At 28.9% G+C, this 26,567-nt stretch overlaps 2 protein-coding genes and 1 long non-coding RNA gene across 7 annotated transcripts; 1 reads left to right on the top strand and 2 right to left on the bottom strand.

The window, feature by feature from the left end:
- Window positions 1-32: 32 nt before the first annotated feature.
- On the bottom strand, window positions 33-15,393 carry fwe (calcium channel flower). 3 transcript variants are annotated; one of them, XM_076542374.1, is made up of 6 exons: window positions 14,806-15,393; window positions 14,587-14,707; window positions 14,047-14,254; window positions 13,833-13,940; window positions 13,163-13,322; window positions 33-3,567 (listed from the first exon to the last, which is right to left on the bottom strand). In XM_076542374.1, exons 1-5 carry the CDS (start codon window positions 14,806-14,808, stop codon window positions 13,199-13,201), a joined length of 564 nt encoding a protein of 187 aa, XP_076398489.1. In that variant the 5' UTR covers window positions 14,809-15,393; the 3' UTR covers window positions 33-3,567; window positions 13,163-13,198. The 3 variants fall into 3 exon arrangements, with proteins under 3 accessions (XP_076398489.1, XP_076384982.1, XP_076398488.1); XM_076528867.1 differs by lacking the exon at window positions 13,163-13,322 and adding an exon at window positions 4,534-4,619; XM_076542373.1 differs by lacking the exon at window positions 13,163-13,322.
- On the top strand, window positions 7,539-11,943 carry LOC143263961 (uncharacterized). The gene is made up of 2 exons (XR_013037248.1): window positions 7,539-11,517; window positions 11,599-11,943. It is a non-coding gene; the product is annotated as an uncharacterized LOC143263961 (long non-coding RNA).
- A 141-nt stretch (window positions 15,394-15,534) lies between the features above and the next one.
- On the bottom strand, window positions 15,535-26,342 carry gig (TSC complex subunit tuberin). Of its 3 annotated transcripts, XM_012287083.2 has the most exons (30): window positions 26,202-26,342; window positions 25,855-25,960; window positions 25,565-25,701; window positions 25,301-25,494; window positions 25,026-25,229; window positions 24,776-24,950; window positions 24,340-24,540; window positions 24,110-24,251; window positions 23,426-23,574; window positions 23,103-23,275; window positions 22,875-23,043; window positions 22,585-22,806; window positions 22,239-22,497; window positions 21,810-21,928; window positions 21,579-21,743; window positions 21,326-21,491; window positions 21,065-21,261; window positions 20,840-20,956; window positions 20,604-20,785; window positions 20,319-20,532; window positions 19,808-20,227; window positions 19,564-19,744; window positions 19,295-19,490; window positions 18,867-19,053; window positions 18,607-18,786; window positions 16,849-17,024; window positions 16,418-16,766; window positions 16,197-16,337; window positions 15,964-16,134; window positions 15,535-15,807 (listed from the first exon to the last, which is right to left on the bottom strand). In XM_012287083.2, the coding sequence occupies exons 1-30, from the start codon at window positions 26,325-26,327 to the stop codon at window positions 15,598-15,600; spliced, it is 5,628 nt and encodes a 1,875-aa protein (XP_012142473.1). In that variant the 5' UTR covers window positions 26,328-26,342; the 3' UTR covers window positions 15,535-15,597. The 3 variants fall into 3 exon arrangements, with proteins under 3 accessions (XP_012142473.1, XP_012142507.1, XP_012142509.1); XM_012287119.2 differs by lacking the exons at window positions 15,535-15,807; window positions 15,964-16,134; window positions 16,197-16,337; window positions 16,418-16,766 and adding an exon at window positions 17,441-17,577 and having other exon boundaries at window positions 16,855-17,024; XM_012287117.2 differs by lacking the exons at window positions 24,776-24,950; window positions 25,301-25,494; window positions 25,565-25,701; window positions 25,855-25,960; window positions 26,202-26,342 and having other exon boundaries at window positions 25,026-25,166.
- Window positions 26,343-26,567: the final 225 nt, after the last annotated feature.

The following is a 26,567-nucleotide window of genomic DNA, read 5'->3' as shown; positions in this document are numbered from 1 at the left end:
AAATCTGTTGGTAAAAGTTTCATAATAAAAACAACAGGAATACAAATATTTTATTGTTGCATTAATATTTTTTCACAGATATGTACTGTTTACTTACATTCAGTTGTTTTCTTCGCTCGCTTTCTTTTTCTACGCTGATCAATACAGAAAATTAATCAATGTAGGAATTCGCTTATATCGAGGTTTATTGTAGTCACATTATATTTCACTATGAATGGTCGTATACATATGTCTTAATCTATTTACATACTTCCCATATTCTCATATTATTAAGACTTCTTGTTTTGTCTTATTATATATTATTGATATTTATCAACTTTTAGTATTATAGTTAACAAAATTTTGTAGTTATGCTATTTTTAAAGAAATTTGAGTTTTTAAAAAATGGTTCCTTAAGACCGAAAATGATGATTATATATTTTTTAATTTTAATAAACAAAAAATGTTCAAGACACATTAAGATTTATAAAATTAAAAAATAAATATTAAATTTGTTTGAAAAACCACTTAAAACTATAAAAAATTATAGTAGAATATGAAAGAGAATCTTTTCTTACATTTATAATTTTTGTTTGCTATATTCTTTTATGAAAAAAGCTTTCAATTATTTAAATATTCAAAGGTTCAGGGATTGCTTTTCTCGTTGTTCAGTTACATTTATATGTAACGTTTAAATTTATACTTTACCCTACTTTTTTACTTATTGAACTTATTTTAGTGAATACCATGAATGAAACTTGAAAGATAAATTTTATCATCAAGGCTAAATAATAGTCATCCTAACGTTATCCAATTATCATATTATACAGGGTGAATGAACAAGACTCAATATCAAAATAACTTTTTATTTCTTTGATTTTTCTGGAGAATGGTGTAACCTTGTAAAACAATCAAAAGAAGATATGTATTTTTTTGTATTTGTGGTAATTCACTTTGAAGGAATAAAATTATCCTTCTAAAATTCAATTCCGAAGCAGTAACTTAGAAATGATTATAGGAAAGAAATATATTAACAAAAATTTAATACCAGTTTTGGGGCTCTCATAGCACAGTTTACTATTTACATTGTTCAAAACTTCTTTGTACAAGTCGTGTCTAATAACAAAATATTCCTACTATTTTGCCAACATCATAATTCTATCAGGAGTTGAGAATGTACTAATACATTATAATATTAACCGCGGATACAGGACACGACTGTAATTATAAATAAGCATATTTGACGATATACATTTAAATACTTTGGTGTTCGAATATTTCTGCAGGCTACTTTATTTGTAAAATGGTATTCAAACTGAATTTATTAAGCATATAAACACGAAAACCATGTAAATAATTAAATGTTCCTATTTTATATTAATTTTACGTTCTTAATAAATAAATCAATTAAAAATAGGAATGTAAATAAAGAAAATGATACAGTAATTCAATAATTTGAATTCTAAAGTAAATGCTTATTTGATCAAAGATACGTTAACATAAGTTTATAATGAAAAATAATTAAAATGTTCTTATAAAAGGAAATAACAATTACCATATTTATAACCTTATACTAATGAACATAATTTTGAATAGAACAAAGTCTAATGCATAAATTGCTAAAATAATCTGAATATTATGTACTGCCAACTCTGTATATATATAAATTAGGTTATACGAACATAACATATTACTTATTCTCTCTGCCTTATCACATATAATTGTAATCAATTATTCTTATAAAAGTTAAAACTATATTTGGCTGTGAAAGTATAAAACTAAGTCTAAACTACAAAAGAGTTAGAAGTCTTTAGGAATACCATAAAACATAAATATAACGTAAATACTAGTATTAATACAGTAATTAAAAATGAACTGATACAAGTATATAATTATGTATAAAATTAATTTGGCAGAGAGAATATTCAACGTGAACTACCCAACTAGGATATTGCGTAGTTCTTTATTACTCATATTAGAAAAAAACAGTAATGGAAAAAATTAAATAATGTAATTAAATTTATTTTCTTGTGACCTCATTTCTATCTTAATTGCAATAACGTGCTAAAAAAATAATACTTTTCTATATTAAACTACGTAACCTTTGTAACGTAGTCGATATTTATAATAGTTTTATTTACAAAAATATTAAAATAAAGTATTGAAACAATATTTTGTGGAATTTATGAATATTTTATAAGACATTTCAAATTTTTTTCAATAAACAAAGAAGAATAATTTTAAGTATGCAGATATTTTATCGAAAATATCACATAAGTCATTATATATTTTTTTAACAGTAAGTAAAAACGATAGTTTTAATATATAGTTTCATGTCAATAGCTTTCAAACTTAGGTTTTGAAATTTAAAATATACATACATATGTAAATTAATATATGAATTTTGCTCAAAAATCCATATTATAAACAATGATTACACGTATTTTATAAAAACATGTTAATTTTTTGCAATTAATCACAAAATACAGAAAATAACAAAATTGTATCAGAGGTTTTAGTGACAAATCTGAAGAATTAAATTTAAAAAATTTGAAATATGTCATAACATATTTATTTACTTTCATCACGAAAGTATGAAACTATGTAAAGTATCATATTTAAAAAGAAAATGAGGTCAAAACAAAATAAACCTTATTACACTGCCTAACTTTTTCTTCAAGTATTTTTTTCTAGTTTTTTTTATATTTTAAACAAAAGGAAGCTACGATTCATCTTAACTAATTATATGACTTGCCCTATACATTATGCAGATGGCATATATTATTGCAAATATGCATCCACATTAATAAAGATAAAGCTATTATGACTCTTCCATCCTCTATCACTATGAATGATCTATGTGAAAGTCTTGGATTTTGATTTTGGAAGTGTTATTTTGACTTAAAATATCATAACTCATTTACATAAGATGTAAAATTTAAGTAAACAATATATCCAAAATCAATTAATATAAGAATAGTTTTCCCATCATAAATTTCATTATTAAATTACTATGACACAATAAATAGATAAAATCATGAAACCAAGCCCATGAATATAATTCCGAATATTCATTTTTATGGCAGTCTTTGACTTTGGTGTTATCTTAAATAAGTGATCAATATAATTACTACATTCTCGGATAATCGTTCATACGTCTATGCCTATAGCGGCTACGTTTACTGGAAGTACGTATAATTTATATTAACTTATTAAATTGAAAATTATGTAATAAAAAAAGAACATGATTTAAAAATTCATTTAAAATTTAATACAAATGATACAAATAATTGATACGAGGAAAAATATTTAAGGATTTTCAAATATCGTTATAAGGTAAATACAACTGTTTTAATAACGCAATAAATATTCATGGATTTGGCAACTGATTATTTTATCAAAACAACATTCATTATCATTCATACAAAGTAATGAACTTTTGCCAATTACTGTTATAAAAATCAAACATTACTATCTGGTCTATTAGTAAAACTTATTGGTTGAACATTTCCAACAAGTGTGGCTTGCATGCTCGATGAAGGAACCTCGATGTTTGTCGCTGCTGATCTCATTTCAGGAAGAGGTGCCCTAAAAATATTTAGATAATTAAAATATGGATAATTTTGACTTGGAAAACATATTAGTGCATAATTATAACATAGCAAAATTTATGAAAATTATAATATACTTTAATATTTAATAATTTAAATATTTTAACAATTAATAATTTCAATAAAAGTTTAGTAACGTAATTTAAAATTATATACATCTATAGCAAACTATCATACACATAAAAACTAAATATTAAAATTATATATTTTTTAACGCTTTGTTTTTCAATTTTTTACCTGGATATTAAACGTGTATGCTAAAATACACTACACTTGTATATCAAAGTATAAGTTGTGAATATTATATTTTCAACAAAATATAACGTGTATAAATAAAACGGGCATGCTACCATCATAAAAAGAAACCTATTCAGAATATTCCAAAATAAGCAGCAACGCTAAAGATAAGTGCATATTCTTTGTAGTAAAAGAATGGGGGAATTCTGTATCGTATTATACTTGTAGTTTTGAAAGTATGAAAATTAAAAATTTCAGTATCCGATATCCAAGATATACTATTAGACATGTTTTAGTCTTATAAATAATTATCAGTGAAAACGTATTTACAAATAATCCGTATACAGTGGTTTTACGTATACATTGTGACTATAGTATTCCAAACAGTAAAACGAGAAAGCTTAGTGATTAACTTAGATCACTTAATATCAGACGTATTGATTCATTTATTATAATCATATGTTAATAAGATAAGTCCATTTTTACTTAATATTTCAAATGTATGAGAAAACTTTAACTTTCCGTTCGCAGAAAGATAGTAATACTTTAATAAATGACTTTGGTCATTCACAATGTAAGTTCATTACTAGCATATTCAATTTTACGAGTACGCTATATCTGTGTGGCTACTACATGGACGGAGATTTGTGATTTCATGTAAACAGGAGGAAGCAGAAAAGCTCTAATATGAAAGGAGTCAACTCACATATAAAGCTGATGCATATAAATTGCAGTGCATGCCATTTACGATATATTATTCCATATTTCTGATAAAGTCGAATCTTTGGATCACTGAAAATGAGAATTATGAATCTGAAATTGTATAGAGGGCGTTTCACCATTATTGTTCATCTGGGCACATTATCACTATTTCAAATAATAGCCGAAAAAGAAACGTATGAAAGTTGGAGAATATAAAGAAATTCTTAGCAGATGGAAGTGTCGAAGTTAATTCCATTTTTTTTTAAATGCAAGATGTAATCATTTATACTGAATTCCAATAGAATAATGACTTACAATTATAAAGGTAACAAGGTGCACTTACTCTCACCTAAGTGTCATTCTCCGATTTTTCTGAAATTCGGATATGTTATAGTACATGGAAAATTAAGGGACACGTATTTTTTTATCTGTGGAAAAACATATTTAGGGTATAAAAAACCCCTCCAAAATGTCAGGGTAAAATGGAAAAAGTGCGATATCTTTGAGACCAGTGAAGCAATTTTGATAATTTTTGGTATGAAAGTATCTTTCGATAGAAGACAAAACTCGGCCTAGGTATGTTGGAAGGAGAGTGAAAATGAGAGGGGTGAAATACTCCTAAAGTGACCAAATTCTTGCTGCAAAAAGTCAGTTTTGATCTGAGCGAAGTAAAATGTATTAAAACTTCAAGACGAAAGCTAATTAGGAAACACGTATTTTTTTCTTTTTTTTTATGTAAATATTTAACCCCTTGCCGTGCCATTTATTTATGAGGTGCGTCAGTCAAGACTAACCATTCAGGACTATAACATTAAAACGAACAAAGAAAATTAAAATGTTCTAACTATTTTATATTCAGGGATCCTTGACAACGCAAATTATAGTTGGATCTAAAATTCAAGTTGAAGAGTATTCAAAATTTGAGTAACATTAATCACATTTGAGTTGTGAGTGCGTCACGAGTGAGACTCGTCAAAGCACGGGAAGGGGTTAAGGGGTAAACAACTCCTAAATTGCCGTGCTCGCTTGGCACTACGCACGAAACGCCTTGTAAAACTATATTTTTTAACTGTTCGATCTTTTTAATATATCGGTTTTTTACGTTGCTGAATACAAATCTGAAATCAAAATTCAATATGGCGGATCCAATATGGTGGTCGAAAGCTCAAAAACCTACTTAAATATGTATACTCTAACTCGACACGCGACTTTCAAAATACAATTTCTGACATTTAGTGTTAGTTATGTCAGGTGAATTAAACGTGTTAAAAATATATACTGTTTATAACAAAATTGTTTAAGCAATGTAGCTTATAAATGAAATTCTGAAAAATCTGATGACAGTACTCAATGTATGCGAAAAATTTCTACATAAACTTTGATCATATATTTTACTAATTTTTTTGTTTTAACTAACAATAAATGTCCGAAATTGTATTTTGAAAGTTTTTAAGCATAGACTTTTAAGGATAGATATCCTTTATAAATGAATTCTACCGAATGTAACGAGATAGCATTGTTAAACTGTCCGACGCTTCTCAGTATTAGTAGATTGCTTATTTAGTAAACATAAAATGGTATTTTGATGATATTGATATGCTATTTTGAACACGTGTCATAATTAAAATAATACAATAAACAGAATCAAATATTTCAGGAATAATAAGTTTTGAGATAAACGTACTTTAGTACTTTTAATACTAGTTCAATTGAAATTCCACGGCAAAAATTGAATATTCCATTAAAGAAACCTTAATGGATTCTCTATATCTTTTTTTAACATTCGCGTCAGTAAAAACGCTAAAGATAATATATTATACTCTGTAACTGTTGTCAATAACGTTTCAGTCCATTGTTTGAAATAACGATGACATTTTAAAGAAAGTTGATGTCACGTCTTGTATACAAGATGAAACGAACCATCTAAATAGATCTCGTATTTGTAGAAATATAAAAACAGTCCATTCATACAAATTATATGTTAGATACTTTTCGAAAAGAAGAACCGTTCCCAATTAAAGTGCTGGAGTAAGTGCCGAGAGGTCAAACTCAATCCTCTTACCAAAGGCATCCCTGCCTCCCCACTATGTAACCAGATCCTCCAGGAACAACGTCCCTATTCGACTAAGCAATGCAATAACAAACTATCTATCCTTTTCTACAATCTCAGAAGCTAACAAAGCAAGCAATCCTGTGACATCTGATGACCATACGACTCCAAGTCAATAGCCATCATCTATCGCCACACTTGGACTCTCATAAACGACCTTTCGCTTAGACCTCACGCAGGCTATCCCTATCATAAATCGTTCGAAGGCAAAATAGTACAGGCTAATTGCCCTCAACGACCCTCCAAAATACGTTGGCGCTAACATATATTTTAATTAGAATGACATATTTTTTGCATAAATCGATTCCTCGAATCCTTCTACGAAAAAGAACCCTAACTTAAAGTATTTAAAAAAGAAATCGATAATTTGTAAGACATTTCAAATTAAAAATTAAAATAGTTAGAATATTCGTAAACTGTTAATTCTTTCGATATTGTACCATAATTTTTGAATAGCGTAACACAATATATTTTTATTTTACTTCTTGAACTTTCTGAAAATTCTGCATATACAAAACAATTGCTATTATGATTATCTTACAGCCAGTTTAATAATATTTAGGTCTCGCTTCATGTGACCTACTTTGATCATATAAAATAGTCTTTTACTTTGGATAAAAATTAATTGCTGGCTATTTTTGAAAATATATGATTACTTCTGCGGGGTTGATCAACTGGCCTTGACCTTAACTTCGACAGACATTGAAAACACTCTTAATTTCTTTCTATATTTTCTAATTTCTAGGAGGGCTCAAATGTCGCTCATTATTAATTATTGAATTACAAAATATTATTCAGTAATAAAGTTAATATATACGTCATATAATGAAAAATTAGTTTAAAACTTGCAAGTAATCGAACGTAATCTCATGATACATATATATATTCTAAAGATAGGTTTCATGGGATTACGATGGTATATATATATATACATGGTGTGTTCCAAAAGTAATGAGAACGAAATTCCTGCGCCGCTCCTGTTGGTCGGAGGGGGATCGGACCACATGGGTTAGGTGCGGGGGACCTTTAGCTTTCCAATGAACCCGATCCCAAGAGATCTCTCCGAGCTGTGAAAGGGACAGGACGTGAATTTTTGTGACCCCCTGTTTGGTGACCGTGTCGCGGAAAAATTGGAGTCGACGATCGGAACAACGATACGCGATAAAGCTTTTGTGCTAAATTAAACAAATCTCTTGAGGACACAAATAAAATGATTCGTGAGGCTTATGGGGACTCTGTTCTGTCGTACTCACAAGTTTCGAAGTGATTAAAGGCCTTTAAGGAAGGGCGGTGAGGTTCGCGACGATCAACGCTCTAGGCGGCTACCAACCAGCAAAACAGTCCGTCAAACAGTCCATAAAGAATTTCTTTCTGAAGGACAGATAGTTAACACCGCCTACTACGTAGTTGTGCTGGAAAGACTGCGAAAAAGGATCGTCAGGACGAGAAAACACATCTCCGCTACTTGAATAGTGCATCTCGACAACGCGCCTTGCCACAACGCCCTGCGAGTACGTGAGTTTCCGACCCAAAAGAAGATGATAACGCTTCCTCAACCCCCCTATAGTCCTGCCCTGGCACCGGCAGACTTTTTTTTGTTCCCCCGGATCAAGACACCCCTGAAAGGAATGCGTTTCTCGTCGATACAAGACATCCAAGCGGCCGCGACCGAAGCCCTAAAAGCGGTTCCGGAAAACGCATTCCAGGACGCGTACCGTTCATGGCAGGGTCGCTGGCAAAAATATGTAGAAGCCCAAGGGCAGTAGTTTGAAGAATTTTGAGTATTTGTAAGAATTGGTTCAATAAATTCCTTTAAAAAAAATCATTCTCATTACTTTTGGAACACACCATGTATTCTGTGTAATTTAAATTGAAAGCGTGCTTTATTTTTTTAATGCAAATATTTATTCACCATATACTAACTTGGGTTGAAAAAACGGTCTGTGTCTTATGAGAAAAAAGTATGACCAAAAATTTGTAATTCATGACCCAAAAAATCGCTAGTTACAAATGTTTGGTATTATCGGATCATTAATAAAAAAAAATTCGTCAGGCACTTTGACATCACCATTTTGAATTTCTAAATTTGGCTCAAATTAAAGTCATTATTATGGTAATCAATGTACACATGCCAATTTTCAAATTGATCAGATACATGAAAGTAGGTAAAAATGGAGTTAAGAGTATGTAATAAAATAGTTTCTACTTATAAATTCTTATTATCACCCACTTTCAAATCATATCATCATTACTTATTGTCCCTTTACGCAATATTTATATTCAATAGAATGACTATTTTCATCAGTTTTAAATTCAGTTTTGAAACCTGTATGTACAACTGAGGACTAAAGTTAGTATATACACCGGTGGACAAAAAAATAGCACATATGTACGTGCTATCTTTAATTGCTTTTAAACTACTTAGAATTGTTGAATGTAATAAATACCATTCTGATTGTTACATTGTAGAGAGAAGGAATTTTTTATTAAATATGGTTGACCTTGCAAGCCTTCTGAGTAAGCAGAAAAAATATATAAATACTGATGGCGAAACTATAGCACATTCGCAAAATTTATACACATATTTTTACAAAAGAGGAAGTTACTTTGCAATTAATACAAAGTTAATAATGAGTATATCCGCCTTTAATTTTCTATTACTTCGAGTATCCACTTCGATAAGGATTCGTAAAGCTTTTTAATTGTATTTTGTAGCAAATTATCCTATTCTATTTTAATAGCTTCTTTTAATTGCTCAATATTATCATACTATTTTCCATTCTTATATACAGAACGTGATAGTTTTCCTCACAAATTTTCAATAATACTCAAGTCCCAGGAGCGTGCGGTCCACGGCAAAACCGATACGATTTCTCTTTGAACAAAATTGTTCTTCGATTTTAATTCGGTGAATTGCAGCATTGCCATGTTGAAAAATAAATTTATCTTTGGTAATTCGTAATAGCGTGTTCATTAATTTGTTTTGAGTTTAAATTTATATACTTTTGGAAATTAATTTTTCCTTTAAGAAACCGTACATTTGTTTTGTCTCTGTATCCATTCCATTTAAATTTCAGTCCGGATCACCACACCACCGCCACCCATTTGTTTTTGTTTTTTTATTAATCTTTCTTTTTTTAAATCATGGTAGTAAAATGAAAATGTCAGTAAAAAAAAATTCGTTTCCATTTCTTCTTCCAATGAATGTGTTCTTTTGCGAATATTAGTCGTTGCTCTTTATGGTATTTTATTAACGGCTTCAGCTGTTAACCTTTGAGTAAATTTACACTTCTGAAGAATACGACGAACACTTCGGATATTTGCAATGACGCCTGTTTTTTTAAGCAATTTCACGGGATGTCAATGTTAAATTGGAAGCAAGATGAATAATAATCCGTTTATCCCGTTCTAGTAATGCCGGTGGTCTTTCACAATTTTTTTCTTTCCATAATTTGCAAGATCTCCTAACAAATTACACACTACTTTACAGTTTTTGTGGACAATTTGTGAAATTTTGAAAATAGTAATATTTTGATTTTTTAATTCAATAGTCCTTGCAATTTCGGTTTCACTTAATTTTTTGCCGCAGCCCATGTCTACGTTTAACTTTAAATCTCGATACCCACTACTAATTGTTTGCCAATTCGTAAACTATTGAAGGGTACTAGCACAAATTTCAAGTGTGTTATTATTTCTATCATTTCTATCATTTCGCTGTACAGTATTTGTATATTTCTTGTGCTTATTCGGAAAGCTAGCAAAGTTAACCATATTTACTAAGAAATTTCTCTTTGCAATGTAATAATTAGAATCATATGTATTACATTTAAAAATTCTAAATAATTTTCAATAAATTACATATGTGCTATCTTTTTGTCCCAGAGTGTACAAAGAAACTTAAAACAAACTTTTCTGCGTTCTTTTGTGATCCTTAACATGTAGAAGTTTCAGGTATTCGTTTGAAAAATATCCTATTTTTAATAATAAATAACTTGTTAAAACATAATAAACAATGATTAAATTATATTATATTAAGTCCAAAGTCATCATACAGCCTCCTCTAAAACAATTATTTACCTGTCATTTAAAGATATATGTGTCAAAATAAAATTCAAGAAATTGAAATTGAAGATTCAAAATTGTAGTGTGAAATAATAATTACAAAAAATTCCTGCAATTTGGTTTGTATGTACAATGTGCAATGTGTGGGTGAAAAAGTATTCACAAACGGCATCGAATGATGTACCACGGAGAAATGTAGCTGCATCAACTAATGCAACTGAATAAAATGTTACAGCATGAGCGTAAAATTTTTCAGAAGCTAATGTATATTGAATCTGAATGTTGGAATTATAGTATGATGAAGATAAACATCTAAACTACAGCCAGCGTGCATGGGAAGGAATTCTGTAGTGTGAATATGTTAGACAAGATGATTCACACATTAAACTTCGCAAAGATACTGCTATCCTTTATCTCATTTTAGGGTATTTCATATATACAATATAATTATTTCCGTTAAGGTAGTCATTCCCGACATTGGATAATATCAATCTCCCACATGATGAGGAGTCGTTGAACAGTATATTTAACTATACTTTCTGTATCACGTAGTGAGCGAATCATCCTACATGATATATTAAAACAAAATTTTAAAAGTATATTATTGTAAGAGTTGCAACTTTGGTGGACAACATTTGACAAAGGTCATAAGACTTCGTTATATTATAAAGAGAACTGTATTGCCAAATCATACATCTATTTGTTTTAAATTCGTCACATTGCTGGATTACTTTTCGAAATTGGTTCCAAAGACTTATGAGAATTATGATAGTCTCTTACTGAAGATATTGTTTTAGTTACTTAATGAATAACTGAGTAAGTATATTGTATTTATATATCTTCCACAAATTATGATAACACTATCGTCCAATAGTATGTTTGATACCTATTGCATAGATATGGACGCAGTCAATACAGTCAACAGATTGCTTAGAATTTGTAGATTATCTATGGACCCTGTGTGTGGACAATTGTCTGTAGGTTTGAGCGCAGTTTTACATATTGATTAATCAAGTGCATAAGCCGATCGCGTAACTACAGCAGTTACATGTACATCCAAAAACATCTGTAAATACTCATATAAATACTCAACATTGTTCACACAATCTTTTATTTTAATGATTGAAACAAAAATGTCTATACCATTTTTGACAGATGAATACTTTTTTACGCAAGTTTTACTCCCAAATAGACATGTAAATACCTTAACTTAATTTGTAAATAAAAACAAACCTAATTTTATATGTTATTATGTAATTATTTCTTGACCTCAGATTTTTAGTCCTGATTTTCATGAGAACAAAAAGTGTGCTTATTTTGTGTGTATTATGTACAAATATTATAATTTATTTATATTACATACACTATTATTTATTATGTGGAACTACATTAAATAGAATATTTTTATTTAGTGTCATCATAAATAAAGATATTGAACTTTATTACATTGATAATTTTAGGAAAAACAGTTCAGAAAGAGGTCGTATCGAGTCGGGTTGGTTATTAAACGTGTCTTAAAATTCGAAAATATTGGAATTGTCGAAAACTCCGAGGATTTTTTGGATTTGTATGAATATCGAAAATCTCAGGAAAGTCAGACTTCACAGCTATCAATGTAGAAGTTTTATTCTTAAAACTTAACTTAGATAAACGGTTATATGATTCCCTTTTTGTGAAATTATAATGGTCAAAATATCGACAGTTTCTTTTTCTTTAATTAAAATTTTATGTTGCTTTAATTTTGTTTCAAAACATCGTTGGAGTTCGAAAATTCTTGAAAATTTCAAGATCAAAACAATTTCCAAACCAATCTCATCCAATATTTCCGGATTTTAGTGTGGCATTAGTGTTAATGCTGAATATTTATAGAAATGTTACACTGTAAGTGTATCTACATATGGATAGATATGAAAATGCATGAATCTACTACCATATATGTAATCAGCCATATGCTCAATCGGTTGAGGTTTAAGTAATGTGCCTTAAAGTGGTTTGTTATGTTTAATTTTTTATATCTCAGAAACAAAGCAACAAATTGAAAAGTAATAAAAGGTTTTCCAATTCCTTTTAATATAAGGAATTCGCATGATTCAGTTTGCTGCTTATTATTAGAATATTTTATACAAATAAAAAATTATTTTGAATCGAAAAAATCATATTTTCAAAATTGAGTATATATGTACATTTAGCTTTGCATTACAATACAATGATTCATAAATTAAAATTACATTTAAAATGTATATAATTGAACTAAATGATATATTGTTGTAATGGAAAGCTAATGAAGCAAACTAACTAGGTATAATAAAGCCACTAACAATTTGTTATAATGCAAAACAAATAAATATACAATATTAAACACACACAAAAAGCAATAAAATTATAACACAGTTTGAAATATCTAGATGATGTTTAGAAAACTGCAAATGTAAAAATCACATTAAACTGTGTATATTATTGCCTGGTTAGTGAAGTGGTGCAATGATTATTTGATGAGTTATGTAGGTCTCCAGATATCAGGATCCTCCACAAGAGTTGTATGATGATCTGTAGTAGGAGGTATTGTACCCTGTGGGGAACCCACACCCGACGTCATTCCAGCTGGGTCGGGCCTGGTTCCTCTGTTATCATTAGTATATTAGTAATAAAATAAAAAATTATTTTTAGTTATACTCAAAATTAATATTATATATTATTATATTTTAATAAAACAAAATTTTGTTATAATATAATAATATAAAATATGTGATTCATAATAAAAAAATAGTGAAATGATGCTTTGTACATTATATAAATTGAACAATGTTACACATTATGTTTTAAATAAATCACATTATGGGACAATAAATTGTGTTAGTTAATTTATATACTAAAAAAAGAAACAAGAAGCTAACAGTAATGAAATTGGACACGCATGCAAATAATTATGAAATAATATAACCATTAGGCCCACAAACAAATATATACACATATTGTTATAAAACTGTTACACACATTTCATTTTTTCAACTGAAAAAGTTAGTTAATCATTTAATATTAGTTTTTTATACCTATGAAAATATTTCTAAGTGTATAATTCCTTTGTTAATAGCTCATCTTATAGAACTATATATTAAAAAAATGTAACTTACTTTCGTCCGAGAGACATTAATCCATATATTACACCTGTTGCAAATATTAGACCACTGCCAAAAATACTACTCATCCCTAGACATAGAAAGACCGGTGGAAGTGCTATTCTAAAATAATAAAAATTGAACAATATATAGTGAAATATTAATATGGTAAATTGATGTAAATTGTAGGACTAAATGTACAATTTTGTTAACGGAATAATGTACTTACAAACAATATGCTGCTGCTCTATTCCAATATGGTCTCTTTTCTACCCAGTCACTTAAGTTTTGTACAAAATCAATAAATAAACAACAACATGGGGCTTCTATCATTACTACTACAAAACCAGCCACCATTTGCCACATACCACTAATCAAACAATCTATAGAACCCAATAATATTGACGCACAATTCCATGCTCCAAGAAAAATTGCAACTGTAAAAAAATAAATAAAAGTTAGTATCATGTTACAATTAATTTCTATTAGCCTACATACTTTAATATTATATTTTATAACACATATTATAACTATTACAGTTAAAAATATATTCTAACAAAAATAATAGGTATTATGTATATGCAATTGTCTAACAAAGAACAAAAATCCAAAAACATATTTTACATTTAAATAAATAAATCTTAATGTTATATATTTATAAACAATATTATAATATGTATTTTTATTACATGCAACCTCATAAATATAACACATTTCTGGCAAAATTATAACTTATATCTATTAACATACATTACTTTCGAAAACTTACTTAAACTGCCTACAGTGCCGAGTCCTCGACCAGCATACTTCATCCACAAAGGCACATCATCCTTGGCAACAGGATCTCGTCCTGGTGTTTGCATAATTGATGTTATTTTTTCAGCAAACGACTAAAAAATAAAGAAAGTAAAAAATTATAATTATTAAAAATAAAAAGTTAAACACATGCTTAATCAAGAGTTCTGTCATAAATTTAAGATATATTTACCATTTTTACTAATTTATACTTCTTCAACAGCTGTCAGGACTAAACACGACTGACAGTACTATAAGGATCTGTTGATGTATGAAAAATCGACCCGTGCAAGAGCTTCTTAATTATACAGACAGAGGCGCCTGTATCTGTCAATGATTTTATACACAGTTTTCACGTGAAGTGATATTTAGGCACTGTTTCTATTACCAACTTATATATTTTACGCAACATAACCTTTAAGACAAGTTTTTACTTAGTATTATATAAATGTTTGAAAATGAATAAACTTTTATTATCATATAAGTATAAGATTTTATTAATTCAACTTCTGTTAAATTGTAAGTTTTAAACAAACGTATACATTAATATCACCCATTCGAACTTAATATGTTTACCTGGATTTATGCTTAAAATCAGTTTCAACGAAACCATTCTGACGAATCTCGTAAATCCCCCTCCACTCCTGTTAATTATGTTTTTAAATATATTCAACCATCACAGCAGTTGAGCATAATTATACTTTGATAAATTATCTCAGATGAACAGTCATTAAATATAGCATTATTTGTTGTATAGATAATCAAACAACAATGTATAACTATTGAAATATTTATTCCAGCATTACAAATTGCTACTATTAAATTGCTGTGTAAATATACTTAAAATTTAATATAGAAGAAACATTTATAGATACACAGTAATTAAATTTATTTTAAGTGGTGCTAAATCATTGCATCAATATATTATTATAATGTATATAAGTAAATCAGTAACAACAATAGCATTTCTTTTATTACAATTAAATCATGTTGTATACTCAGTAAAATCATCCATATAAATACGTTTGTTTGCTTTTGGTGATAAATCATCAGTTGCTCCATCCGGATTGTTATTTATTGTTTCTTGTAACACGCGATTTCTAAGACGTTTTATATGTCGTAAACGTTCCAACCAATTAGATGCATACGGATTATGACTATTTTGTTCTAAAGATGAAGAAACCATTGAAGCAAGCTACAAAAATGAATTATAAACAATTCAAATTTTACTACAGTGAAGTACAGACTTATGAAACAAAAAATTATATTTTGAACTATGTAAAAGGTACAATATACTGTTAGAAAATATTATCTTTAAAAATATATTCCATATTTTGTAAATAAAACTTACATTTGCATGAAGAGCAAGTTGTCGAGACAAGATAGCTAAATTTTGATCAGAAATAGTTTTAGGTTCATTATGTCGAATGTGTTTTGCTAATTCTTCTTTTACTTGAACTGTGACTTGATTAGTGCCATGATCTAAAGGTTGAATTACAACACATGCATAATTGAACTGTCCCTAAGGAAGAAAAGAAAAGGTTGTTACAATTGAATTACATTATCAAATATTATAATACATACTTTCACAGTTTGTATATTGTATGATTCCCCTGATTCGTTATAAACAACAGTAACATAATTGTTTCCAATATGTTGTTTCTTAGATGTACATTTAGGATCACTTGCTTTTGTTGGCATCAAAGTAGCAACGTGAAACGCTACCTAACAAAAGTCAAGATTTATTGTAAATATTTATATTAAGTAAAATTATACATATAAAAATATTCATAATTTATATTAACTTGTGTAACGTCGTCTTGCCAAATGTATGCAAAATTTCCATTTTCACCATTACGATCTAAACCTCCTAAAAATACACTTTCATCGACATCCTTTAATCGAACTAATGTTCCCAGACGTTGTAAAAATTCTGTGTATCGAAGCGATCCATGCTGATTAGCCAAAATCTCGATCTCATTAGACGCTTGTCCTGGACCAACATAAAGAACTCCAATTTTATGAGTTTCATAAGGTTGTATTCTATCTAAATTTGTTACTGCCCTTTGCACAGCTGTTGTTTGTGGAACTAATAGAGGCTTTTCTGAAGGAGAACCAAAATGTGCCGTATGATACAGTTGTAAAAACACAAAACTGTAACATATAATATAAATATGAAATATATATATTTAATAACGAAAACAATGTATATTTATATGTTAAATTATTGTACTACCTGGGATTAATACCAGTTTTTGGTGTATCTTTTACTCGCGGTGAATTTCCTCTACGAATATTGTCCCATTCTCCACGTGATTTTTTTACAGGACTCATTACCGAAATTGTGTGACCTCTGTCCCGAAATGGTAATGGCAGAGGTGGTAACATAGACGGATCAGGTTTTTCATCTTTCTAGAAAATATATATATAATTTAAATCGCAATAAATATATAAAAAGTGTTACTTACAATTATACAGTATAAAGCGCGTAAAGTGTGTTACGCAAATGTCTACACAAATATTTATGATATTGAAAAAGATAATCAGAAAAAGTTAATGTGTTTGAAACACAAGTTTAAAAAAAAACATTATTTCAACTATCTTAAATAAAGTTAAACTTTTATATGTTTAAATTCCAGCACATATTTCGGAATAAATTCAATGACTGAAAACAGAGATCTTTTAAAACCAAAAAAAGAAAACTAAATAAAATTTTATGATGAGTACTCAAAAAGTACTCGCTATTTAACTGCTTTAACGTAATATAACAATTTGAATATCTTTTTATACTATACTACAATTTACCATGTTAATGGTCATATAAGTACCTTTCTTCTTCTTTAATACAAAAGTGAGCCAGTGTTGTTATCTCACATTATTGAATAGCACCTATGGAACGAACTCCATCCATATGTAAACCAGAACTTTGCCAAAACAAAATTTTACTACGTGTTTGGTGGCATAGCTGGAATTGTTTAGTTTAAACTATTACCAAAGTTTTTAATTGTTATAGTAAAGTTATACTCAATCTTATTTGAAAGACATTACACATTTTAAACTGAATAACTAACATTGATAAATCTTAATGATAATGCAAAAGAGTACGTTGTAGGCAGGAATTATAAAAAAATTTGTAATTGTTTAAGAGACTTTGGTTCATAGATCGTAAGTATTAAATTATCATTATTTTTTTATCCTTGCAGAAATATTTTACGTTTAGAAATTTAAACAATGATCAATATTCTTTTGACTTTAAAGATATGAATTATTATAAAATTACTCTCTATATTTTTACATTCAAAAAGAATTACTGATTGTGATAGTAATTATTCACAAATATGAAAACATCAAATAATATAGAAATTGTATATCTATTTCTAATACTAAAATATCGAAAAATTACTAGATATAATATTGAACAAGTACTTTAAAAAATGAATTTTAATTTTATTTTATAGATATATACTTTAAACGAGAACCAAATTCACAAGAGTGAGTATAGTGGCAGATTAAAAGTTGTCGTATGTTTGTTTCAAATAGTTTTAATTTAGTCTTTACACAGCTATATCACTTTCATGAAATTAGTTTCTATTTAATGTACAAAACAATAAGGGAGTTTTAACCTTTAAAACTATTGCTGAATATTTAAATTAAAATTATCGGCTATTATTAAAAAACATATTTATACTAATTGTTACTTATATTTTAAATTCAACTATGTTTGGAAGAAAAAAAAATAGTTTTAAAATAGAACAACTACAAAGTTAACAGAATAATACAATACAATTTGTGTTTTAAAAATTAACCAATTTTGAAATGTTTTATACTTACTTTCTACAGCTATGCGATTAAACATTAATTTACAAAAAAAAAAAAGACATTTTCCCTCCAAACACTCTAATTTTGTTTAGTTACTCTTTCTCATCTCGACAATATTTATGACGATATTTACGTCATACACTTTATGCATCTCATCTTATATATATTTGAATACCTTATCTGTAAGGTGATTTCTTCCAAGAAACGATTTATTCGTTTCTGCTCCTAGTGAAATTGAATTTTGACTAGAATCAAAATTAGATAACCGAGAATAAATTTGTGTTGGTGACTGTGGAGGTTTTGCAGTTGATATTTGTGTTGTTCGTCCTTGTATTCCCAAAAAGTTTCCCTGAACCTACAAAAGTGAACCGAAAATGTTTACAATATATTATTACATCTTGTTATGAATTGCATATTGCGATTTTAATACTAAACCTGCGTAGTAGGTGATGGTGGTACAGTATTGCTAGTAGTAGTAACAGTAATAATTTGAGTTATCTGTGTTGCTCCTGGATAAGAACGTTGAGACTTTAAAGCACTTGGATGCTCTGATGAATTCTCTGATGATGGTGGTGTTGTACTCATACCAAGCATTTCTTCTGGTATTGCTTCACAACTAACTCTATTAAAAACATAATTTTTTCAATTATAAAACTGTAGAATTTATATCTAAAATATCTTATATACCAGACACGTGAAAGTTATACATATAGTAAAGTACATCATTCACAGTGTACATTTTTTTTTTAGTGTAAATTTTACACTAACATAATTAAATACCTGTATACAGCATATATATTTACTACAATATTTCATCAACATATTATTTGTTAAAATACTAAAGCATTATTGGACAGTAATACCTCATATCTTTTGTGTACATATTTTTTGCATGTTTCTTCAATTCAGTATCAAGTTTTGCATCTACATCTGTTGATGAAAGATCTCGCTCCTGTTGAAAATTTAATTTTTCTTTATTCAAAAATGGATTTTTCCAATTAGCACTCATTTCAGGACTAGAATTTGATCTGCGTACGGGATTTCGAGAACGACGTAAATCTATAAAAGATTTGTATATTTGAATATATTAATTTAGTTGACTATTTATCACGATATACAAAACACAAAATACCATCTTCGCCATCCTCTAAACTTTCTAAGCTGTCACGTGAACTTTGTCTTGACGGACTCGGACGCACTGGGGAACCAGGTATTGCAATTGGATCCGTTGATATAGAAGATGTTATTACAGATTTTACAAGAGTATTATGATCAGCTCGCAATTCATCTTGATGACTTTTATCCATAGTATCCTACAAAAATGTCTAATAAATTTTGTTGTATTTTTTATTACGCGTTTTTAAATGCATTTTTACCTCGTCTCCAGAACATTCTGATGGGGATTCTTTTTGCTTTTGTATCAAATCTTGACTTGGTTTATATAGAGCTACTATATCATGTACAGGAAAATCTGCGTATGTTTCAAATTGCATAGAATTTTGAATTCTCATTATCCAAGACATGTCACCTGTAGGTCTGCGCACATATATTTCTGCCCAACCTTGACACCAACAAGCACAAAGTACGTGGTCTTCTTGCTTTTCACTATTAAGTATCTGTTCCAATTTTGATGATTCAACTTGATCTTTATCTATCTTTTCTGCAGAATAATCTTTTTTTGTTACATCGTCTATTATTTTTCTAGATTCTTCTGTTGGAGAATTAGTAACTGTATTTATGGTAGAACTACTGTGACCCCCAGAAGACTGTCTAGATAACTTGTCTTCTTTTATAATCTGCATACATGAATGTACAATTTTATGTTAAAAAATGTACTAGTAGCAAAATAACAACGTATATAATATCAAGGACAAGTATTCATAATACCTCAGCACCCGATGCGCGTCTTAAATTTAACTGAGCTGTTTTGGTCTGTTCAGGTGATTGAGAACTAGGCTTGCATGCAACCCAACAATTATCGCAAAGTCCCCCACGCATTGCTTTATTACTACAACCACTAGTTGTTATAGTGATAAGTTTATTACCAAGCAGCCATGTCATTGACTGACCTTCTTTGAGAAGAAATTTTGCTGCTGGAAGTCTAAATGAAAGTGAAATCTAACGTCACCATATTTCCTATAAAAAATGAAAATAAAGGATCTCTAACTTTACCTCTTAGGTCGCGCTGAGTAAGTTGAAAAAGTGTACCGGGCCATAAGATCGATACAAGTTTCAGTAAGTTCAACATGAAAGGTCATTAAAGCTTCATCAATTGGAGGTTTTAAATCTGAAACCTTACCATCTCCTATTATACGATTAGCCATCATTGGCCTTTCTCGTCTACCTCTACTGCCCTATAAATAAAGAAACAGTAGCAAACATAATACAATCTTCTAATTTATTTATACCTGTTCAGTTAAACTGGAACTGCGTTTTCTATTTGAGGAATCTTCATTCATAAAATTGAAATCTGATTTCATCAAATGTCCTTCTTCGAAAGGAACTATTACATTAGCCTTCAAGCCCTAAATACAAAAATAGTATATTATGAAATATAACACATTAATAAAGTATTACTTTTAATTCTGATTACCGTATTTTTTACAAATTTTGAAATTTAACCTTATACATACTGTAGTAATAAATCTGACAAAGTCTCTTCGAAATGGTAACCGACATTTCAAAAACCATACAGCAATTACATGATGTGCTAATGATACTGTGTAATGATCATACTTAAAAGGATTTGTATATGGTAAAAGAATTGCAAACACTGACATGTACTGATCTCCAATAAAACTTGCAAAAACTTTAGGAAGCCTTGTGAGAGCTACGGTGAAAAGAATACATAAATATTGTTTACATTTAAATAAGTGTAGAGGTTTCGTACTTACTAGATAAAAATTCTAAGATTGGTATAGCTATATGTACTGTTGCTGAAATTTTTGATAAATTTAGAAGAACTTCCCGTAATAGTTTATTCATTGCATCACGCATTTCTAAAATGCAAGTTGTAAGGCTAGTAACACACTGGCTTGCACATTTTGCTGTTAAACCAACCTAAAAAAGAAAAAAAATAAATTATAAAAAATATAAAACTTCCAAAAATTTTAATGAATAATTCAAAAAATTAATTCAGTTATTCACCTCCAAACATTTTATCAAACGCTGCTGTAAATTAGGCTCTAAATGTGCATGATATGAAGCTAATGATGCCAATACTGGAAAAACATGAACACGAAATTCAGAAACAGTAAATTTTGGAGGAACATTATAAAGTGACTCTGGAAGTCTTAAACTTTTGTCACTGACCTATAAAAATATGTTATGAGTTCATATTAAATATTTAAAAAGAAATAATGTGTAGAACAAACATACCATTGAACAAAGTACTGTTGCGAAATAATCAATGTCATTTGTATTTCGTGATAATATTAATGCTCTATTTTGCATTAATTGAGGTAATTCCTTTAATACGAGCTGCAAAATTTTCCAGTCTGCAAAAACAAAATAAATTTAAACTTTAACAACTAATCTTTTTATATGAATAATTATTCTTTTCAATACAGAAAGGAATTATAAACTGTTATGCGCTCGCTAAATAAAAAGAACGATACATCAGACATATATACATATTTCCAAATATAATTTTAATCCAAACCGTAATTATAGTTATTACTAACATCAGAAATACTTTTAGTATGTGATACTGAACTTCTTATTACATTTAATCAACGCAAACAGTTTTCAGAAGTAATGTCACATCAAAGTAATTATAACAACATATATATCAAATTCGATACAAACCTTTTTCTGATTTAATACAAGAAATGACAGCTTTACATGCATGTACTAGTGATATATGAGTAATTTGACAAGATAAATGTTGTAACGGAACTGGACTAGCTGGAGGAGGACTATTTCCACCACCTCCACTGTTTATTCGTTCAGTTGTATGTTCTAAAACTAAATACGGACTAAACTTTATTGCTGATGGATTTTCAGCGTCCAAAAATCCAAGATGATAATGTGTGTTTGCTCTGATTTTTAAAAAACATTCAAAAATCTAAAACAAAGAATAATTTTTAATATGGAAAATTATTAATATAATAAAATTTTAAAAGTTAAGTACTGCACATTATTTATACATTACCAAGTACCGAACTGAAGAAGCATCATGGAAAATAGATGGTTCTTTATAGTGTTGTTCTAAATGATTAACTAAAATCTTATAAGCGCGTATCGCATGACTTGATGGCAAATGATAAATTTTTGACGTTAATATTTTTATTACACCAACTACTGCAGTCTTTACATCTTTAATGTCAACATCTTTCAAAATTGGAGTGTCCAACGTGAAAGGTTTGTTGATCACCTTGAAAAAGTGTTTTCATATTAAACTGTTACATTAAAGTTAATATGTGTACTCAAAACATTTAATACCTTCTCAAGTATATCTAAAAGTTCTAAACATCGTTTTGTGTCACATTCAAGACAAAGATCAACAATTAAATGTACAACACTGTTACGAACTGTAATATCTGGATCTACATCAATGTGTTGAAAATATGGCACAATTATTTTTTCAATCAATTCGTCTTCATATCTAAACCTGTACAAATATATAAAATCAAAATTTGTGAAATAAAGGAGAAAGTTGTCTTTAAATACCTATTAACTTCAATAATGTTGGTTAAAACATCAAGAATTTTCATTCTAATGTTAGTACGAGTTTCAATTTTATAATAACGTTCCATTAAATTGGCTAATTTAGATTGCCACTGGTAATGAGTAGGTCCTATAGTATATGCTCGATATTCAATTAATTTTAAAACAGATCCTTCCTAAAAAAAATTGTTAGAAATATTTACAATATTTCATTCTACTTTGTTTAGTTAAAAATAAATTATTTTATGTTTATATTAGTATATTGCTATAACAGTATAGTACTACATATAATTAAAATAAAAACAGGTCGTGTTTTAAATAATTACAGGTCGTGTATCTCTACAACGTTCGACAAGTTCATAAAATCGTTGAATGGACCCATTATAATGGTTATTATCCAACAAATTTTCAATACTGTTTATTGTTTCATGTAAGCTTACTGACACCTGTTTGGTTGCAGGTTGATTACTAGTTTCTGAAAACAAATATGTTATATACCGTTATGTATGAATATTATTGTCAATTTGAATTTCTTAGGCTATGGACCGTTCCGCCGTACCTAAATTTTATAGCTCATACTGCTAGGTGTTCGAAATATCAAGGGACGGGACATGCAAAGAGAAAAGACCTTACCACTTAGCTTTATTGCTACGTAAGAAATTTTGATCTTTGATTCTCATTATTCTATTGATTTAGGAATGCCTTAATTGAGTTTAACGAGAGCCGTGGTATGAACTCAACAACTGGTCGCGCCGCTTAAAGGTCCGAGCGGCCGTTCGAAAAAACGAACGCTGAATTTCCGTGATCGGACGAGAACCGGTATTTCCTACAGGGTTACCCCGTTGGGTTTGCACCATTATGTATATTGCATAATAAAGCGTTCGTTGGCAAAACCGCGAAACGGAACAATGGATGTGTGTCTTAACGTTTGAAGTTGACGATTACGTCCGCGACATGTGTAAATGGGAACAACCATATTAAAATTATGATGAATAACCTTGAACTCTTACCTGTATGAGAAATAACTTCTTCAATAATATCTAGAATAATATTCCAGGTCGGATCCCATAATTCAACACCATATTTATTTACTAATCTTTGTATTGATAATGTCACTTCATACATAACTACAGGATGATTGCATTTTAAAGCCTAGTAAAATGAAATATATAATAAATGTTATAACCTATTCTTAATTATATCATACCAAACATTGTACTAATAAACTTTTACTACCTACTTGATAAAATGAAGGTAGTACAGATGTTGGTGTACACTCTAACTTTGGAATTCTGAGTGTTCCCCAAAGACCCATATTTACATAAAAGACCGCGCCTCGTAATAAACGTACATCACGTTGAAAATTTGGGTCTTGTAACATACGACACATTGTATATAATGCAGAATGACCCATATGTGTACCTAATAAATTACGCATTATCTGCAAAAGATTATTAATACATTTTAAATTAATTTATTTCTAATACATTAAACATTATTAAAAGTTAATAGTATAAAGTAAATAAGTAATATATTTATGAAACATAAATGTATGATAGATTCAATTAATTCAAGAAATACTTTTAGACCAGAACTTAGATTAGAATGAAATTTGAATAAACTCAGACAATTAAAATACGGTTAATGTTCATAAATTGTAAAATTTTGTAACATACTTTCCAACTTATTTGGCAATATTTTTCAACATTAACACTTCCACATAATGCTATAATAAATGTTTGTAGTGAATCAGATTGTAAATTACTGTAACAAACAATTGCATCTAAAGCTTCTAAACATCCAGAAACGACTTCATTGCTATTACTATAGTAGCATAAATGACAAATATACCTAAAAATATAAAAAAAAAGAATATTTCTTTCGTTAAAAATATTAAATAATAATTATAGTAGATAAGATATTTACTGCACAAAGCCTGATATAATTTCTTCATCAATGTAAGCTGAATTAAATTTAATGACATTAACTAGAAGTGACAAAAATTCAGCACTCCTTTTCCCATCTCCTGCAGTCACAACAGACATCCAATCTAGTAAGAAAGGTCCTATTCTTTCTTCCAAATGTAATATATCCTTACCATTTTCTGTTAGACTTTGTAAAAGTTCTAATCTAAAATAATATTATTAGTTAAAAATACAATAAAATAATTATTAGATAATGCAGTACAATAAATATAATACCGAGGTCCAATATCTTCAGGAATATTATGCTCTTTAACAACCATGAAAAATTTTATTCTCATGAGAGAGGACAATTTAGAATATTGTCCTTGAACAAGACATCGTAAAAAGTTTAATGCCACATGTCTATGTTCACGAGATACATCTTTATCTAAAAGATCTTGTACTAAATACCACAATCGTTCAGCTGCTTTCTATTACACAATTAAAACGAAATAGATTATTATTAATAAACCTATTATTAAATAAAATCTAAGTACTTACATCTTCCCACTGTTGATTAAGAACTGCATCACAAAGATCTTTAATAGCTTTTGTACGTTGATGTACAGGACTTTCAGGACTAATTTCTTTTTCAAGATCATGAGTTAATATAAAATCTTCGCGACTTTTATAATTTCCTAAAGAAATGTTTACTATTTATAAATTATTTATGAAACATACAGATGCATAATATTATAAGCATATAGCATACAAATTGCATTCTCCTATTATAGTAAAACAAAAATCATTACTATATTTTATAAATAAGATGATAAAATACAAAAAATTACCTTTGTTGATACGGAAAAATTGTTTCAATCTATCATGCAACGTTTTGTTGTCTTTATCTTTCGAGCTCATTTTCGACATTTTATTTTGAATACTTAACATAAAACACTAAAATACAGATAAGAAAAAAATGAATAATAAACATATCAAAAGATCTCAATAAAAAAATTCTATCACACGCACAATGAACAGAAACAGAGTCCCATGATACCAAACACTACTTTGCTGTAATCAGAAGTTGGAAACCATAGGCTTATACAGAAAGTCTATGACGGAAACTTTTCTGTTTCTATAATTCGTTCTGCGCATGTGAATCTTGAAGTACGACTACACCAAAGAGTAAGGATACAACAAGAGGCGACACTCTTTGTCGGCACCTTTGATGCAAAGAGTAGGAATGCAACAAGAGGTAACACTCTTTGTCGCCACCTTTGTACTCTATGCATAGTCGCGCTTTGTGATACTCAAGTGCCATCTTCTGTATAAGGAGAAAATAAACAAAGCCAAACCAAACCAAACCTACTGTAAAGCCGCGTTTACATAAGGCAAGTAAGCCGTGCTGGAAGCCCGCGCAAGTAGATAGTCGAATTTTTGCGTGAATTTTTACATCCTAAATATTTATGTAAAACAAAAAGATACGTGTTCTCTAATTAACTTTCCTCTTGAAATTTTACTAGATTTTATTTCGATCAGATCAAAACTGATTTTTTTACAC

Source organism: Megachile rotundata, chromosome 2 (genome assembly GCF_050947335.1).
Source record: "Megachile rotundata isolate GNS110a chromosome 2, iyMegRotu1, whole genome shotgun sequence".
Taxonomy (NCBI): Eukaryota; Metazoa; Arthropoda; class Insecta; order Hymenoptera; family Megachilidae; genus Megachile; species Megachile rotundata.
Note: the sequence above shows the minus strand (reverse complement) of the source record. Positions and strands in the feature narration are given on the sequence as shown.

Coding starts and splice junctions, on each gene's coding strand:
- fwe (XM_076542373.1), bottom strand. Junction 13,941..14,046: donor AGAGCAGCAGCATATTGTTT/GTAAGTACATTA, acceptor TTATTATTTTAG/AATAGCACTTCCACCGGTCT. Junction 3,568..13,832: donor TTAATGTCTCTCGGACGAAA/GTAAGTTACATT, acceptor AAATATTTTTAG/GGCACCTCTTCCTGAAATGA.
- gig (XM_012287083.2), bottom strand. CDS start 26,327: ATGGCACTTGAGTATCACAAAGCGCGACTATGCATAGAGTACAAAGGT. Junction 25,961..26,201: donor AAAGAGTGTCGCCTCTTGTT/GTATCCTTACTC, acceptor TCTGTATTTTAG/TGTTTTATGTTAAGTATTCA. Junction 21,262..21,325: donor AATCTTAGAATTTTTATCTA/GTAAGTACGAAA, acceptor TTTTCACCGTAG/CTCTCACAAGGCTTCCTAAA.